This window comes from Artemia sp. Qi Xiang Cuo, chromosome 1 (genome assembly GCF_049724085.1).
Source record: "Artemia sp. Qi Xiang Cuo chromosome 1, ASM4972408v1, whole genome shotgun sequence".
Classification (NCBI taxonomy): Eukaryota; Metazoa; Arthropoda; class Branchiopoda; order Anostraca; family Artemiidae; genus Artemia; species Artemia sp. Qi Xiang Cuo.
In genome coordinates this window covers 55,995,228-56,013,419 of record NC_142794.1, presented here as the reverse complement: position 1 = coordinate 56,013,419, position 18,192 = coordinate 55,995,228, and the positions used below count along the sequence as shown (strand labels likewise).

General features: G+C 35.1%; 1 protein-coding gene and 1 pseudogene across 3 annotated transcripts in view; one reads left to right on the top strand and one right to left on the bottom strand.

The window, feature by feature from the left end:
• Rip11 (Rab11 interacting protein) overlaps positions 1-13,750 on the bottom strand; it is an 80,091-nt gene extending 66,341 nt beyond the window's left edge. For all 3 annotated transcript variants that reach the window (XM_089108396.1, XM_089108405.1, XM_089108398.1), the window contains exon 1: positions 13,608-13,750. In XM_089108396.1, the coding sequence (XP_088964522.1) occupies positions 13,608-13,641 (34 nt within the window). In that variant the 5' untranslated portion in view covers positions 13,642-13,750. The remainder of the gene's footprint in view (positions 1-13,607) is intronic.
• On the top strand, positions 2,397-3,644 carry LOC148956504 (uncharacterized; annotated as a pseudogene).
• Positions 13,751-18,192: the final 4,442 nt, after the last annotated feature.

The window sequence follows — 18,192 nt, the reverse complement described above, 5'->3', positions numbered from 1 at the left end:
TATATAGCTTATTTGATAAATTTTATTCAAAAACGATTTATACCTTGTAAAAAATTCTCAGATTATAAACAGTCTTTCTCCAAAACTTACATGTGCCATGTTGTCCCTATTCATATGTGTGAAGAATCTTTGGATATCTTCCACTCGTTATCATTTCAAATCAGACAGGTGTGAGAATTATCTCTGCCAAAGTTTAAATTATTCCAGTGCCAATTTATTTTACCCTTACATACTAGACCTCTGGCCAAGTTTCCAAGATTGGTATATCTAGCTCATTTTATATGATTTGTTAGAAAACTTATTTCTGCTATGAAAAACAATTCTTGGATTATGAATTAATCTCTCTCCCATACCCAACACTTGCATGTGCATATTTATTGCATCACAAGATACACAAAATACTCATTCTAAAATGCTTCATAATATTCAATAATCAACATTTACAAATAAGACTAGATCTTCCTGGCACTCTAAAACCAGCTAATTATATTCATCCTTTCTTTCCAATATGTGAAAGAGAAAATGTTTTTTTTTTTAGAAAAAGGACAAGACTTACTTTTATTTTTAATCCTCCAAAGATTTTTTATTTTTGTTCTCAAGTCCAATCTTCAAAACTAATTATGGCTATATCCCCCCCCCCCAGACCCCGCAGAGCCTCTTCTTTTTATTCCCACATGTTTTTATCCTAATTTTCAGTTTATTTTTAATAATAATAATTATACCTCATCCTTCCAAAAACCCTAATTCCTGGTTCAGTCATACAGAATCCCTTAAACTTTTTTATTTACCTTTAATAAACTTGAAATTTCTTTTAGCTTCTATTTTTAAATAATAATAACTCATTTTAGCAGTCTCAGTCACATGCAAGGCAAAGCAACAATTCCAACAAATGAAGCTGAAACTGAAACATAAGGTAACTTGTATTTGGCCCTGACCAATGAGATGTCTAGGGTCTCACCTGTGTGGGCAAGTTATCATGAGAAATATATAAATTGGACTATATATATGTACATTACTTTGTAAAATAAAGTTAAGTGCTTTTGCAAATGATATAAGAACGTATTTTAGGCTTTTTTTTAAATTTATTTCATAATTTCATAGTGTTTCCTTTTGAGTAGGCCTAACTCTAGACTAATACCGAAAAATATCTTTTCTATAAGGGAGGGTGGGGATGGTTGGTCAGTGAGGCAGGTTGAACACTTGGATATTTGTCTGACATCTGTTGAAAAAAAATCGGAAACTACTGAATGTGAGGAATTACAGTGCAGTCATGCCATGAAAAAATGGCAGCAGTAGCCTCCATATGAAAAGATTGGACAAAACTTTTCTCTTTTTTGGTGAGTATTTTTCAGAATTGTTGCTAGACTTAATGTTGTTTTGAGAGAGAATGAGAAGGCCAGTCTCAAGAAATGATTCCAGGATAGAGCAGCCTATTAATTGGTTTCTTTTAAGCTTGGAAGCAAATTCTCAACATTATTAGTTTTTCATGGAGCCGTGTTTTTGTTTGTGCATCCTGTGTGGGGCAGGTTGGACATTTTCCTGGGGGGGGGGGGCAGGTGGGTCACTTTGAAGGTGCACTGTTCAACCTGCCCCACTGGGTGAAAAAAAGAAGAAAATTCACATTTTTTGCATAAGTACAGATCTTTATCATTATTTGTGGTTATCATTATGTCATCTTTCTAGGTGAGATCCAACAGACATATGGACTTACAATAGAAAAACACAAACTGGGACAATTCCCCAGAAGTCATGAGACAAGCTGTGCAAAAAGTACAGGAAGGTCAAAAATTTGCCACCATTGCATGCGAGATAGGTATCCCCCACTCAACTCTAAAACACGATGCCCAGAAATTCTCCGAAGAAGGTCATGCAAGTGCAACCAATGTTAGTAATGTTACGCTAGATCAGTTTGTGACATGGTATAAAGCACGCATAGTTTTTGCATAGTTTTCATGGCCGAACAAGCAAAAAGTCTTCAGCAATATCTTGTCAGAGCATCCCATCTTTACCACGGACTGTAACCAAAAGAAGTCAGAACCTTGGCATTTGAGTTTGCAGAGAAACTCGGTAAGGATATTTTTCATTGGGAAGAAGCTAGAACAGCTAGTAAGGACTGGCTCTGGGCCTTCTACAGCATAGCCCAATGGTTCCTCTCAGATCTCCAGAAGCGACAAGTTTTGCAAGGGCAACTGCTTTTAACAAACCTGTAGTCAATGCTTCTTTTTTTTTACACATATGAGGAACTGTTGCATAAACATAGTTTTACTGCTTGTGATGTTTGGAATCCAGACAACACTAGCACCACTACAGTTCAGAATTCCAGAAAAATAGTTGCTGAGAAGGGAAATAAACAAGTTGGCAGGATTACATCTGGAGAAAGAGGCATACTAGTTGCCATGTGTACAGCTGTGTCAGCTCAAGGTACTGTTATCCCACCATTCATGATTTTCCCAAGGGTAAAGTATCTCCCACATATGATGAAGGGATCTCCACCAGGGAGTAAGGGTGTTTCTCATTCTTCAGGATGGATGACTGGAGAGAACTTCATTAGAGCACTTCATTCGCCATAGCAAGCCAAGTGTTGACAGACCAGTGCTGCTCCTAATGGACAATCCCGTCAGTTATATTACCATTGAGTCACTTGAGCTTATGAGAAAGTCACACATTAACCTTTCCACCCCACACAAGCCATAAAATGCAGCCACTAGACAGAAGTTGTTACACTAGACAGAAGACTCGACTTGAAGCCTGTTCAAGTCATACTACAATGCTGCTTGTGATGCATCGATGACAAAGAATTCAGGACAACCAATTTCTATTTATGACGTTCCAGAAGTAGTTGGAACTGCCTTTCTTTGTGCTTTGACTCCAACAAATATCACCTCTGGATTCAGGGTTGCTGGAATCTGGCCCTGCAATCGCCATGTGTTCAGGGATGAGGAATTCCTAGCCGCTGATGTTACCAACGGACCTGAGCCATCCAATATCTCATGAAGAACTGTATCCGATGCTTTTGATGCAGAAGATAGTTCAAGCCACTCAGAGGCAGAACTAGGCTGTCCGACAACTTCTCAAGCTCCTGTGGCATTAGTGTCTGCTGCTACTAATCCAGAAGTAGTAAGACCCTATCCAAAGGCTCCACCAAAAAAAGCTGATGCAATCAAATGACAGAGGGGCAAATTTCAAGTTCTCACAGATACACTGGTTAAAAATGACTTGATTGAAGAACTGTCAGCTAAGAAGAAACAAAAATTGGGAAGCCTGTTTTTAGTGGGATGAGAAACACCAGTAAATCAAGCAAAAAGACTATAGAAGTAAGGGAACTTTTCGTCAAAGTGGATGCAAGCTCTGATAGTAAAAGAGAAATGGTCTTGGATGATGACTTGGATCTTGATGCTGATATGGATGACATTCCAACTGAAAAGGATTAAATCAGTGTGAGTGATTTTGTTCTTGTGGCATTTGTCAGCAAGAACAAGAAAAAATACTTTGCAGGTGAGGTGAAGGAAGAAACAAGCAAGGGATATGTTGTGACCTTCCTTTGTAGGAAATCCTTTAGGAAAGCGTTTGTTTGTCTTGAGAGTACTCAGTTGAATAAGTCATATCTTTTTCAGTTTTTGTTGTACTTGAAGCTGAACAGTTGATAATTGAAGTGGAAAAAATTGTATTTGAAGCAAAATATACACCTTGTAAATGAAACAAGACTACTACTGTAATTGTGTCAGGTATTGGAAGTAAAACAAAGATGACCCATTTTGTGATCAACCTGCCCCATGTCCATGACCAACCTGCCCACCCCCAGGGCACATTGGTCACTTTTGACCTCACCTGTTAAAAATGTTGGTGAAAAAAAAATAATGGTTGCATAAACCTAAAAAAATCAAAGAAGCTAGAACAAAGAATGCTGCATCTTTCTATGTCAAAATCATTCTTCTGGCCTTTATACTTTGGCTAAGCTTTCTATTTAGTCAAAGTATGTGACCAACCATCCCCACCCTCCTCTACAGAGACAACCTGCTCCTAATCTTGGACATTATGTATAAATGTTTAGATTGTTGAGAATCTCAAAATTTCTACATTATCTAAACCAGTGAATTTCCAGTTTACAGCACAATTTAGCTAGGATGAAAATGAATATATCACTTGGTGCCTTTTTTATGCTCGTTCATAATTCAATAATTGTCTCTAGATGACAAATTCTATTCTGAGCTCTTAAAGGGCTAATAGAGCTCAAAACAGCCCATAGTCCCCAGAAGTTTAAAAGTATGTTTCCAAAAAATCCTGCTAGTGAAAAGAAATACAATTGTCATTTGCAGCTGATCCAGAAATGGTAATTCTTTTTTTTTCCTTAGTCTTAATACTAAAATCTTATTTTGAAAACAGACTTCCAGAAACTTTTAAAAAAAGCTAGAAACTCGTTTTAAAAATGATGTCAGATTTGTTCTGATGTCATTCTAGAGGGCAGGAGCGCCACTAAGGGGGGGGACTTCCCCCTAAGGGTCCTCAGCAAAGAACTTTGTCAGGCAAAGCCCCACAAAAGTTTCTATCTTTTGGTACAAAGCGAAGTTTCTGGCAGGGGTTTCGTCAGGCGAAGCCCAACGAAACTTACTACTTCATGTGCGCGAAGTCAACAGAAACCTATTGGCCCCCTAAAAAATGACTAGCTGAGTGGAGCCTTACAAAACTTGGTATTTTGTTGATCCAATGTAATATCATAAAAGACTTTCATTGGGCAAAGAACAATAAAATTTAATGCTATTTCTGCACAAAGATGACAAAAAACAATTGTCCCCCCTAGAAAACGATGACTTGTAGAGCTGAACCCTACAAAATTTGACATATAGTTGGTCCAATCTATGCCATTAAAGACTTCTGTTGGGCAAAGGATTACAAAATTTACTGCTTCATCTGCACAAACTCAACAAAAACTTAATATTTTGTTGGTTCATTAGTATGTCATAAAAGACTTCCATTCGGCAAAGATGGTGAAATTGACTGCTCCATCTGCACAAAGTTGACAGAAACCAATTTGCCAACTAGAAAACAACTTTTCAAGTGGAGCCTTGCAAAACTTGATATTTTTCAATGCATTGGTTAGCTGGGACAATTCTAGTGGCTCTACTAAAAAAAAAAAAAACATCATGGGCAATATTGTTGTTTCTTTCCAAAATTAAATAAAAAACAGTTTTTTTTAAGTAAAAATAAAGAAACAACATCAAAACTTAAAATGAACAGAAATTCTTCTGTATATGAAATGGGCTGCCCCCTCCTCAACGCCCTGCTCTCTATGCTAAAGTTTTTTATTGTTTTAAAAAGTAGAGATGTGAGAAAGAGTCAAACTTAAGTGTAAAGAGTGGGGGTTGAGGAGGGGACAGCCCCTTTCATATACAGAATAATTTCTTTTCATTTTAATTTTAATGTCACTCCTTACTTTCAGTTAAAAAAAAACTAGTTATTTTATTTAATTTCTGAAAATTTTTGGATTAATGCAGGCTTTGAAGATTGCTCACCATACATGAATAATTAAAACGAAATTTGCATATTAATTTTTCCTTTTTTAACTAATAGTAACTGTATAGTAACCTAAGTTTGATTTTGTTCTAGTTATTTAAGAATGACTTCTGAATCCCAAAGGCTTTTTAATTAGAATAATAACCACTTTTAAAAGTTGAAAAAAAAACTTTAGCATAAGAGCAAGCTATTGAGGAGAGGCAACCCCCGTCATTTACGTAATATTTTCTGTTTGTTTTAAGTTTTAATGTTGCTCCTTACTTTCAGTTGAAAAAGTTTTTTTTTTAAATTCTATTTCTGCTTGTTTTTTAAATAATGCTGGGAAATCCAGCACCCCTTCATAGAAAATTCCCTTTTCCCAAGAAAAATTCCTCCATGGAAAGATCCTCCCACGTAACCTTCTCCCCCCGACCCCATCCCCACCAAAAAAAATCCCCCCGGAAAACGTCTGTATATTTCCAAATAACCAATACTATAGGCCTATGTAAACAATGGGCAAAGTTCACAACTTGCAGCCGTTCCTCTGGGGACTGTGGGGGATTATATCATCCTCAAAGGCATAGTTATTCGATTTTTCGACTAGGCTGAAAAAAATGGCTATCTCAAAATTTCGATTGGGTGACTTTGGGAAAAAAATAATTGTGGGAGGGTGCCTAGTTGTCCTCCAATTTTTCGGTTACTTCAAAAGGGCACTAGAAATTTTTTTATTTCCGTTCAAATGAGCCCTCTTGCGATATTCTAGGACCACTGGGTAAATACGATCAACCCTAAAAAAAAAAATAAACATGCATCTGTGATCTTTCTTCTTGCAAAAAATTCAAAATTCCACATTTTTCAGATAGAAGGTTGAAACCTCTACAGTAGGGTTCTCTGATATGCTGAATCTGATGGTGTGAGGGCGTTTCCACCTTTTGTGGAAAATAAGACAAATACTCTCAGGCTCGTAACTTTTTATGGGTAAGACTCAACTTATATATTTGAAATCAGCATAAAAATCCCATTCCTTTGATGTATCTATTGGTATCAAAATTCCATTTTTTATAGTTTTGGTTACTATTGAGCTGGGTCACTCCTTACTTACAGTTCACTACCATAAACTGTTTGATATCAGAAAAAGTTAACATATTTTGCTAATACATGAGCACACAGAATTGCAAAGTTATACTAAGCTTATTTAGAACTAGACCTCTTTGGCTTATTCTCAAAAGCCCTATAACAAATCATATACTAGCCTAAGGCTATGAAGAATTAAAACTGCAAAGGGAATTTTAATTCTAGATTCGAAAATTTTGCTGCTTTACAAAATTATATTTATTTTAAGACTTTATTTAACAAAAAAAAATAAGGCAGGAAGCCCAGTAACCTGGGTTGTACTGCTGCTCCAAAAAAAAAAATTCTGTAATACATACATATGTCAAAATAAATTCAAACTAAACTGGTTTGTCTAGAATGAGGAAAGTTTACAGGGAATCAAGTTTCTCAGTGACCTAGGAATTGCAATTTGAATTATTGCGATTCTGCATCAGAACCTATAAGGATACTTGGAACATTATTTTATTTGTTTAGATCATGAGTACATGACAATGTTTGCAGAACATAGGAAAAGATCCAATACTAGAATAAAGGTTGTATTTGAAGCTTGTTTCAAAGAAAGAAGATGAAAGATATTACAAATTTGATTCAGATTGTCAAGCTATTCATATTCTAAAGCATCATAGTGAGGAACTAAAAATGGTACCAAAGCAAAGATTAGGCCAAAGCTTGTGCAAAAGACCTCTCTATTTGATATTCCAAAATGGTTATGACCAGGAAGCTAAAAAAAACTGTAAAAGGCCCTGTGACAAGCAAACTTCATCTTTAACAGCAAGATAGCTTATTGCAATTTAAGTGAACAGAAAGCTTAGTCTGTCTTCAGCGGTGGCTCTTGTTTTATTGCTTTGCAGTTCCAAACTTCTTGCATCTTGCATTCTGACACTGCTAAAGATTTTTATAAACAAAAGTTCAGCAAATGTCCTAGTTGTAAGTACACAATTTGATAGGATAAACTCCCAAAGTCTGGGCAGAATCTTCTTTTTAAGGGGAAGATTCGATCAACAAGTGCCAGTTTGTTAAAAGGTAGTAAACTTATAAAAGATTTGATTGAAACACTCAATAAATTGTAATTGATAAACAAGAAAATGATAATAAAATTAGGGATAATTAAAAAATCTATTCTTATTTTTAATTATGAACAATAAAGAGATGAGCAATAATGAAAGGCAGTGAACATGTGCTTTTAATATGCAACTTTTTTTGTATTTTTACCTAATTTAATTTTGTTTTTGTGAGTTAGAGGACAGTCCTGGTAAGTAGTCTTTTCTACCAGATTGAAGTATTTGAGCCACATGAGTTTTAGAGCTATTGGATTATACTTAAATATATATATATATATATATATATATATATATATATATATATATATATATATATATATATATATATATATATATATATATATATATATATATATATATATATATATATATATATATATATATATATATATATATATATATATATATATATATATATATATATATATATATATATATATATATATATATATACAAAATAGCAGTATTAGTAGGCAGCAGATCTCTACAAATTTGAGCTTGCTCTCTACTTTTGGGGTTCTTACTCTCTTTTCTTTCAAAGTATGCTTTAAAATGGAACTGAACTGAACTAAAGCATTCCAAATTGCCTGCAAGAAGCAAAGAAGAATATAGTTTGAAATTGCCTTTCAAGCTTAATTGGTTATGACCAGGTTTAATTTTAAAAGTTTTTGAATTTGTTTTGAGCTTTTCAATTTTTTCAAATGCATGAAATAAATACAGACAAACAATTGTTGTGAAATTGAAGTAACATTTCAGACATCACTTGAGGAAGTTTGTCCTGATCCATACTTGACAAATATTGGAGTCTGAATAGAACAAGATGCGACCAAAGAAATCAAAGTTACTTATCCTCTCAGGTCTGGACACTGTGGAATCTGGTGAAAGAAAAAACATTAGAGGAAGTTTGCTGTTCAGAAATTGATCACAAATAAACAGTTTTAATCAGCAATATCTTCACTATTCTTTCTTGCATTATTAACTGTACCAAGGTAGCAAAAAAAAAAACTGACACTAGAAGTTAAGTTGAATTCCATTACTAAGAAATTAGATGCTGCAATACAAGCGCTAGACATGGGGCAATAAATCAGTGAATATGGAAATAGGCTTATTAGTCAGTCAGAGAAATTCATTTCTCAGAAAGTGTTAAGAATGGAAGGAGTAGAATATGAAGCCAAAAGTTTACAGCAAGCTGGAATTTTAAGAATCAAGCACAATCCTGGGCTAAAAAAAAAAAAAAAAAAAAAACAAGAAAGCTGAAGCTTATGAAACAAGGACCATTTCAGCCAAAAATCAATTTTCCAAAAAATGAGGAAATCCAATCCGAGAGTTCTAAACACCAGCTGCAGTTTGTTAGAAACTGGTATAATGAATACCCACATCTAGAGTATAGTTTTGAGAAAGATTTAGCCTACTGATTTGCCAGTTTGTTGTTTCCAACTGGACCTGGCCACAAATAAAGAAATAAAGATTCTTCATTTATAAAAGGAACTAGAAACTGGCACAAGATGCAAAGCAAGGGCACCAAGGCTGCAATGCTTGTCACTCACTTCCAATCAAATGATCACAAAGCTTCTATAAGTAGTCTTATTTGTTTTATAGAGAAATAAATCATTGCCAAGCTTAGTTAACAAGGAGAAACTAAAGAATGGCATTGAGTCAGAAAAAGAAGGGAAAGAGGGTGTTGCATTATATACATGTTGCTAGATGTTACCACCACTCTAGATAAACAAGGGTAGGCATTTCATGGGAAGAATCATGATGGGGAAAAATCACAATGAGCTAGCCAATAGCCAATCTTCTTCCAAGACACAATGTCAAAATGGACCATTGAATGAAAAACCAGATGAAGTCAAATGTCACCAGCTATCTTTCAGGTAGTAGCCAAAATAAATTAATAGTGATTGTTCAAACAGAGCTAGTTCAAAAATCAGAGCAGAAGTTAATGAAGCTGGCTTCTTTGGCATCTTTGCAGATGAAGCACCCACTACCAACCCATTAGTGTTTAGCTTAGGGTGTGTGGTACATTGATAGAGAGGGATCTGCTGAAGAGCATTTACTTGTCATTGTAGATTCCAAGTCAAAGAAAGGAGCTGATATAGCAGAAAAAATTCTATGAGTTGTGCAAAAGGCTTGTATCAATGAAGAAAACTGGAATTTCAGTTACCTTAATTTGCACTTCAGAGCAAAACAAGGTCCAATGTTGGATCTGTTTGGCTCCATGGTTGAGAAGGCTGTTAAACACTGATTTACACAAAAATGAAAAAAGAACAGGGTAGTGACTGTGTTTATGGCCCAGTGACACGTCTTCCAACTAAGAGTGTGCTAGGATAGATGCAATTTAAACCCACTTGGTAACAGTGACCACAGATAGGTATGATCATGGGACCATTCTTCTGTAGTTTAGAGTAGACACCAATGCACAATGTCAATTTCTGATAGAGTATGCGAGTTGGTTGGGGATGACAAGCAGCATCAGCATCCTAGCACAACTCTGTTGCGTATGCACATACATCAACCACTATCTATAAGACACCAATGATGGACAGCTCCAGTTGTATCTTAAAGGCTTGGCTTCCCAGTCTTTTTTGAGTCTCCTTTTAAAAACTTCAGCTGATGTTGAAGACACTGTCTCCTCACTTGAACAGTTCCAATCATTAATGACCCTTTGGCTAAAGAAATGTTGTCTGATTCTACTTTTAACTTGGGGCTTATGAAGCTTCTTAGAATGACCTCATGTTTGTCTTTCATTGGGTAACTGGTTAAAGAGCTTATTTTGGGGTTGATTGACAAATTTATATGTGAGTAGCATGTCACTCTGCTTGTGTTGGGAGTTTTAGGTTAGATAGCCTTTCACCATATGGCTTCTCCCCAAGTCCAGAGATTCACTTGGTAGACTTCCTTTGTAAACCTTCAATCAACTGTATATCACCCTTGTAAAAAGGACCAGCAAGGCAGGTTCCAAAATCAAGAACTGGTCTCACAATCACCTTGTATAGCTTCAAGAAGATTCTGTGTGATCAGCTAGTAAGTATTCTTTTAATTAGTCCAAGGCCAGAATTTGCTTTCAAAATGGTTTGTGCAGAGTGTTCATGGAACTTCAGAAGATTATCTATTGTGACTCCCAGGTCTTTGCCACTGGTGCAAGTTTGGAGGGGAATGGGGGATGATGTCTGGTTATCATTCATAGTGTATTGGTGCAGAGGATTATTGTTACCAAAATGAATGGTGATGCATTTTGATATGTTGAAAAGGAGAAACCACCTATCTACCCATGCCTGAATGAAGTCAAGGTCAGATTGTATTGATGGTTTATCAGGTACACCAAATAGTTTGGATTCATCAGCATAAAGTGTTAAGTGGCTGTTAACTTTGGTAATCATATTGTGTATATTAAGAAGAAACAATATGGGCCACAAAACTGTTCCATGGGGAACACTGCTTTGAAAATTACAGGACTGGGAGAAAAACATTGCAATGCTACAATATTGCAAGAAACATGAGTTGGCACTTTGATGGAATACAAGCTCACATTTCCAAGAAGTTACAAAGAAATATTCAATACCTAAGATGCCTAGCCCACAGAAGGAACATTATCAATCTTTTTTGCAGAGACTTGCAAGAGTGCTGGAAGTATCAGTTTGCTGAGTTGTTCTCTCTTGCAAAAACCAACAGACAAGGGTTGCCTTTAGTTTACAGAAATTCCCTTTTGCAAAAACTATTGCAACAACATTGGCTAAAGGTGAACAAATATTTAGCAAGATGAAAATCATCAAGAACAGATTGAGGTCAACTATGGGACACAATCGACTTGACCATCTCATGCTCATGATGTCAGAAAAAGACCTCCTGGAAAAAATTGACCTCAACCTACTTGTAGAAAAGTGGAAAGTTGGAAAGCTGCACAGCCTTAAAGTTTAGCTTATTTTCTTTGCCTTGATTTTGCTTTTATAGCTGAGTTTTTCTCTACAATGTATGACAATTTTCTGCAACTAATAAACATTATTTTTTTCAGTACATTTAGGACACCCCCCCCCCCAAGGTAGAAGGCTAGTGGCAACCTGCCTTGAGGGTTTTCAGGGTCTTTTTACAAAACTCTGCAAATTCATTTTCTTTGTCACATTTTACTGTTAAGACTGAGGAAAATAATATTTAGCATTCCTGAATCAGCAACAAGTGGCAATTTTTCTCACTAGAATTTTTCTTAAACATATTTTGAAACTCTTGGTAACTATGAACTGTTTTACCTTTTGGAGCCCTATTAAGGGCTCAAAATGGAATTTGCCTCAGAAACAATTATTAAACTATGAAATGGCAAAAAAAAGGCATCAAGTGATGTATTCACTTTTATCCTAGCTAAATTAAACTGTAAACTGCAAATTTACCTCTAAACCTATATACATGATGTCCAAAATTAGGAGCCTGTTGTCAATGAACAAGAAAGATACTTTTTAATCAGGATATTTACCCAAGATTAGGCACTGGGCAAGTACTGGGGATCTCACCCTAAATAAAATGGGACATTCCTTACTTTATGCTCCTTTTCAACATGGTAGTTCAACAACCTTGACAATGCACCTCAACCCCCTGATGGATCTATATACACAGATAATAGTATAACTGTTTATTGAAGTTTCTATTATTTGAACAATTGTAAAACTGTTTATGCTGTGTAGACTTGAAGAAACTCAGTTTAGTCTCATCAAGTTTGTAAAATTCTAGATAAGGTACTTTTTGCTATCTTTGTAAGGAGTAATATTAGGAAAATGAAACTTTCAGTAATGAATCCAGGGTCAAAAATATACCCTGGGAAGGTATTGCCAAGGTTATATGTTAACCCTCTTCTGATTTCTAAGTTTTAGACATTTGTCTACTTGACAGGTCAATTCTCTTAATTTATTGAATTTTTGGCAAAACAGGATTATACCTCAATTTTCTTTTTCTTGAGTTTTAGTTTTTAAAATGTAATTCCTGTTATTTGAGTAGAATTTTAAACTAGCCTATATCAATATGTATTCCTAATGCTATGTATAGAATCATCTGGGGGTTGGGTGAATGGTGACAAACAAAGTTTTAACCATGGAAATGAGCAATTTAAAAATCTATCTCTTATATATCTCCTTCTGGAGAGCTGCTACTCTACACATGGCTGGATGTATATCTTTGGCACCCCTAGCCCTAAATCTTTGTCACCCCTAGGGGAGGCACAAATATTTACAGCAAAATTCCCAAAAATTGGGGATAGTGGGAGCCCTGAACAGAAAACAACTGATGAGCCAAAAGCAATGCAAGAGAGAGGTGATACCAAGCTCTCAGCTGCCATTCTTGGGAGACATCTGACAGTTTATAAGTGGCTATGGAGTTTCTGTGTTGTTTTGAAATCACTTTTCTGTATAGCCTATAGGCAGAGCAGCAGCAAAGTGCACCTGGCACTTTGACAGTAAATCACATCAGTTCAGTTTTGGTTAAGACAAAAAATCACTCAGTGTTTTTTTGCACCCCTGGACCCAGGCCTACTGGGCCTATGCATAAATTTTGGCCTGACTCTATACATTTAGGCCTACCTTTAATATTTGTGCTGTACTTAGGCTACTTCATTTTTAATAGCACTTCCTTACAAATCCCTTAAGCTGTGTCACATTTCAAAATTTTGTCTCTTGTTCTACATGTAATTTCATAAGTTTATTCTAGATTGGTTTTGAAAAATATCAATTTTTTGCTTAAGCTATATGACATCACTTCATTGGCTATGTTTTCTAGGGTAAGAAGGCATAACTTATCCAAGAAATAATCTAGACCATTTCAAGTAGTAGTCCTTGTAACTTCTGGCGTCAATGACACCTACTGAAGTGCAAAGCATTTTGGCTTGTTAGATAAGTACCATAGGCCTAATGTGGGGATGCTCAAACACACTTTTAATAGTTCACTAGATAAACTAGGCTTTACCTTGAAGCTGAACATGAGTAGGATCCCAGACCATTTTATGCTCTGAACCCGCAAATTGCTACCAACTTAAGAGCTAAAATTTATACAGCTTGCAGTATCAAATTTCTTTAAATAATTTTTACTCCCACTTTTCTGTCATCTCTTCTTTGCTTTCTTCTTCTTACTATAGTTCAGGGTTGCCAGAAAGTCAACAAAAAACAAGCCCGAGCCTTTGAAAAACAAGCCAAAATACGCCCGAGCCTTTGAAAACCAAGACTGACATCATGGTCAGTTCATAATGTTCTAAAATTGTACAAATTTGTGTGTTTCACAACAATTTTCGGTGCTAAAGTCAACAAAAAATTTTCCGTGTTTCGCGGCTGCCGCCGCGACACGTGGATGGCTCGATAAGTGTAGTTGGATTAGTTATAGATCAGTTTTTTTCCGGTTATTTCAAACTTAGCACCAATCCAAACAAACACGGCAAAAAGGTGGTCCTGGTTAAATAAAACTCCCCACAAATCTCTCAAAACAAATACAGAAAAATGCGGTCCACAAACTTTTTGTTAATTCCTTAACCTTTTTCAAAGTCCTCATCATTTCGTCAATGACAAAATTAAAGATTTGTATTATGAAAATGCTACAAATTGAAGCCCAAGCTACTGGGCTAAAAATAATAAAAGAGGGCTCATATAGGTATATTGTATTAAAATCAGAAAAATTGTTGTTTCAGATCAAACTTTACAGGTATCTTCGTGGCTTACCTTTCATTTATGCTGTTCCGATTCTACAGAAGAATAAGAACTTTAGTCGACTGCCCAAATTCACCTGTTTTTAGCTGCAGTTTTATGCGTCATAATGGTTAAACAGCTGTGAACTCTTTTTATTAACTTTTAGAATTTAATATGACTTATTCCAATAAATACGCTAGTGACAACCACAAGCCGAAGACATACAATATCTTTGGTTTATTATCGCATAAAAATTTTTGGTACACGTTATTTGGTAGAGTTGCAACACAATACTTAAAGATAACTTAATGATTAAATTCAGGCCTCAAAATAAAAAAAAACGTGAGACCGGGGTTAATACAAAAGCTATCGTAATCCCAAAATGAAATAATACGTACAGATAAAAAACAAAAACAAAAAAAGGCACTTAGATCCATAAGGCACTAAAATATTTAAGACTCAAAGGAGGCTAGGGTTTTATCTAGATTGACTAGATCGGTAATTCGGTTAAGGCTTATTGTGTTCAGCCCATTTATAACCTAACTCCTGACTAGAATTAAAATAACTAATTATTTTACAAATGAAGAACAGAAATTAGTGATGGGCAGGGCTGAGGCAATATGGAAGACATTCAAGCAAAATTGATCATCATTATTTATGAGAGCAGCATAGAATACAACCACCATCTGACAAGCATTAGAAGGTTGGGATGCAATTTCTATACTTGGAAATACCACTGGAAAGAATTGAATGGTACGTTTGGTAAATACATATAAGATTCCATATTAGAACTAGGGACAAGGGGAACAATAATAAATACCTTTTACTCTTTCAAATTGTAATACTTGTTTCACTCAAAAAATGTATCCTTCAACCCTTAAAGTCCAATATATAAGCCTAGGAAATTTGGTATTAGCCTATAGTTGGGGCTATTGAGAAGGAAACATTTGAAGACAGCAATTGTTCCTTTACAATATGAACAAAAAAAAGTTAAAAATTTTTAAGGTGCTTCCACTATACTTTATCCCACCCCGCTAAAGTGCAAATGTATTGCCAAAATTGTATATTTCCCATATGTTTTTACGTTTCTTGACTTCATCAATATTCATTTAATTTAAAAAAAACCAGTGTTTAAACAAGAGTGATGCATGGTAAAATGCATGAGAAATATATGAGTAGGGCTATATACTTGCTGATTAGGGAAAGGGGTAAATTATATTGGAAGTGCCTTCAAAATAGCTTAACTACAATTTTCTCCATACTTTTAAGTGAGAATTTTTTTTCTTTGTATGTTTCTTATTCAGTAGCTCTGATTTAAGACTAATAGACCTTGATTTCTGTTTTTGTTAAATTTCTAGTTTAGTGGCTTTTTGCTGTCTGGGAAAATATTTGAGTCAGGTGAATGAGTCTTTTAAGAATGCATCAAGATAATAATTAATAATCTCTTAGGAAAATATTTTGAAATACTTACCTCCACCTCCTTCTCCCTTTAGAAGGCATTGATATTTCATGACCTTAAACAATCCTTGTGAATCCTTGCAAATTCAATATAATTATAGAGAACACATATTGATTGTAATTCAACTTTACTCCCTCCCCCCACCCCCAATGTGCAAAAATATAGGCTAGCCTAGCCCAAATTCTATATTTCCAACATATTTTCTGTTTCTTAATTTTGTCACTATTGATTCAATTTTTGGGCAGATTGTTAAGACAAGAGTGAGTGTAAAAATGAGTAGGAAATATGTAAGGTAAAATTCTAGACAAGCTACTTTTTGATATCTTGGAAGAGTTAGGTGAGGAAAATAAAACTTTCAGTGATGAATCCAGGGCCGAAAACAAGCTCTGGGAAGGTATTGCCATTCTATTATGTTAAACCCCTTCTGATTTCTAAGTCTTAGAATTTTAACAAAACAGCATTATATCTTAATTTTGAGTTTCTTTTTCTCTGGTTTTAGTTTGAAAATGCAATTCCTGTTATTAGAGTAGAATTTTAAGCCATATCAAGGGTTTTTTCCTAAATTTAGGAAATGTATTTCCAAATTTTTGAAACTTCCCAAATTTGGATTGAGCAAAGTTGTAAAGCTGAAAACACTTTTTTTGTATTTTTTTTGTACTAGCAGAAGATCTATTCTGCATGGTTTCACTTTTATAAAACAAAGGTTTTTAAATGTCATCAAAGGTCAGTGCCATCTATTGGGGAAAGGAGTAGAGATGGGTTGGCTACTTCAAAATATCTTTCAAGGAAATACTTTAGTCTGCAAACCCATCCCAGAAAGCTTCATTTTTGTAACCAAACCCCTTCCCAAGATAGCAACAAATATATTGTCTAGAATTTTACCATATATAATTCAGACTATATATTTGCATGGGCGCCCGTAAGGGGGACCAAGGGGGGGGGCACCTTCACCTCAGTACTCTTAGCATCATTAGTTACAGTAACTGTAGTTGTATTACTGAAAGTATACACATAGTGGCTTCTGGCTAGTTCAAAATCCCCCACAATGTACTCTTAAAGATCTACTTGAGATATTACTTTGTCACCTTTTTGAAAGTCCACATGCTCATATTTTGTTTTGATTTAGCTCAATGTCTGCCTAAATATTTCTTGTAGTTGATTACTGAGGATGTAGTTATATTCTCTTTGGACTATTGCTGTGAGGGTTGTGGTGGGGGGGCTTTCTCAAAGTCATAATTTCTGGACCATTAAACTGTGCTGAACAAAATAGTTATCTCAAAATTTTGATGGGATGTGTGTGGGGAAGTGATTGATGGGGGGGAGGGGGAGCTGGGTGCCCTCCATGAGCTCTTTTTGAAGTTCCTGTGACATTTCTTTTTATAAGAAGTACCCCGGTCTAAAAAACAAAACAATATATTGTGCCAACATTGTTCTTTACTTATGCAGCACTACTGTGCTGCCTATGATATTTTGTGTTGAGATTTTAATTATACAGCACTGGAAGTACAAATTAGACCAGGTAAGCCCCCCTATAATTCAGCCTATGGGCACCAATGCATATTTACACATTAGGGGCGGGGGAGGTAAAGTATAATAAACTTGCAGTTAAAAAGTGTTAATTACAACAGTCTAGAGAAGGACATGTAGAGAAGGAAACATGTTAAGGAAACAATTCAAAATATGCAGAATAATTGTAGATAACACATGTTGCATGTATCTCAGCTATACAAAAATAGAACTTCACCACAGACTTTAGCCAATTTTCAGTGAAGATACGCCCAGGAAAGAGGAGGGACACGCTAAATTCTTCGAAAAAAGGGGAAGGTGCCCAATGGATATTCTTTAAAAAATTACATTCTATAGAATGTAAAAATAATATCCAACTACACTTAGTATCAAGATAAAATATCATGTTAGACAGATAATATCCTTTCTAAGACTCTTACACCTTTATCAACCTAGCTGAATATTTAACTGTATATGTAATATACAGAATATCTAGCTCGTTCGATATAATGTAGTTTGGTATTTCTGATATATATCCAACTAAGCAGATAAGAAGATTCCATAATCAGTTTGGCTGTTATATCCAACTATCCAGATAAATTGTTTTTCTAAGGCACAGAGAATATCTAACTAGTTTGATAATAATTTTGATTAGTGTTTATCATATATATCCAAATAGGCAGATAATAAGAATCTCTCATCTGTTTGTGGTTTATATCCAACTATCCAGATAAATTTATTCTCAAAGTCGGAGATAATAGCCTATATAACAATTTGGATTATCATGATGCTTAGTTATTCTGAAACATATTAAACATGTCAGATAAAAAGATTCTCTATGGGGTTTATATCCAACTATCCAGATAAATTGATTCTCTAAGGCAGAGAGAATATCTACCTAGTTGGATAA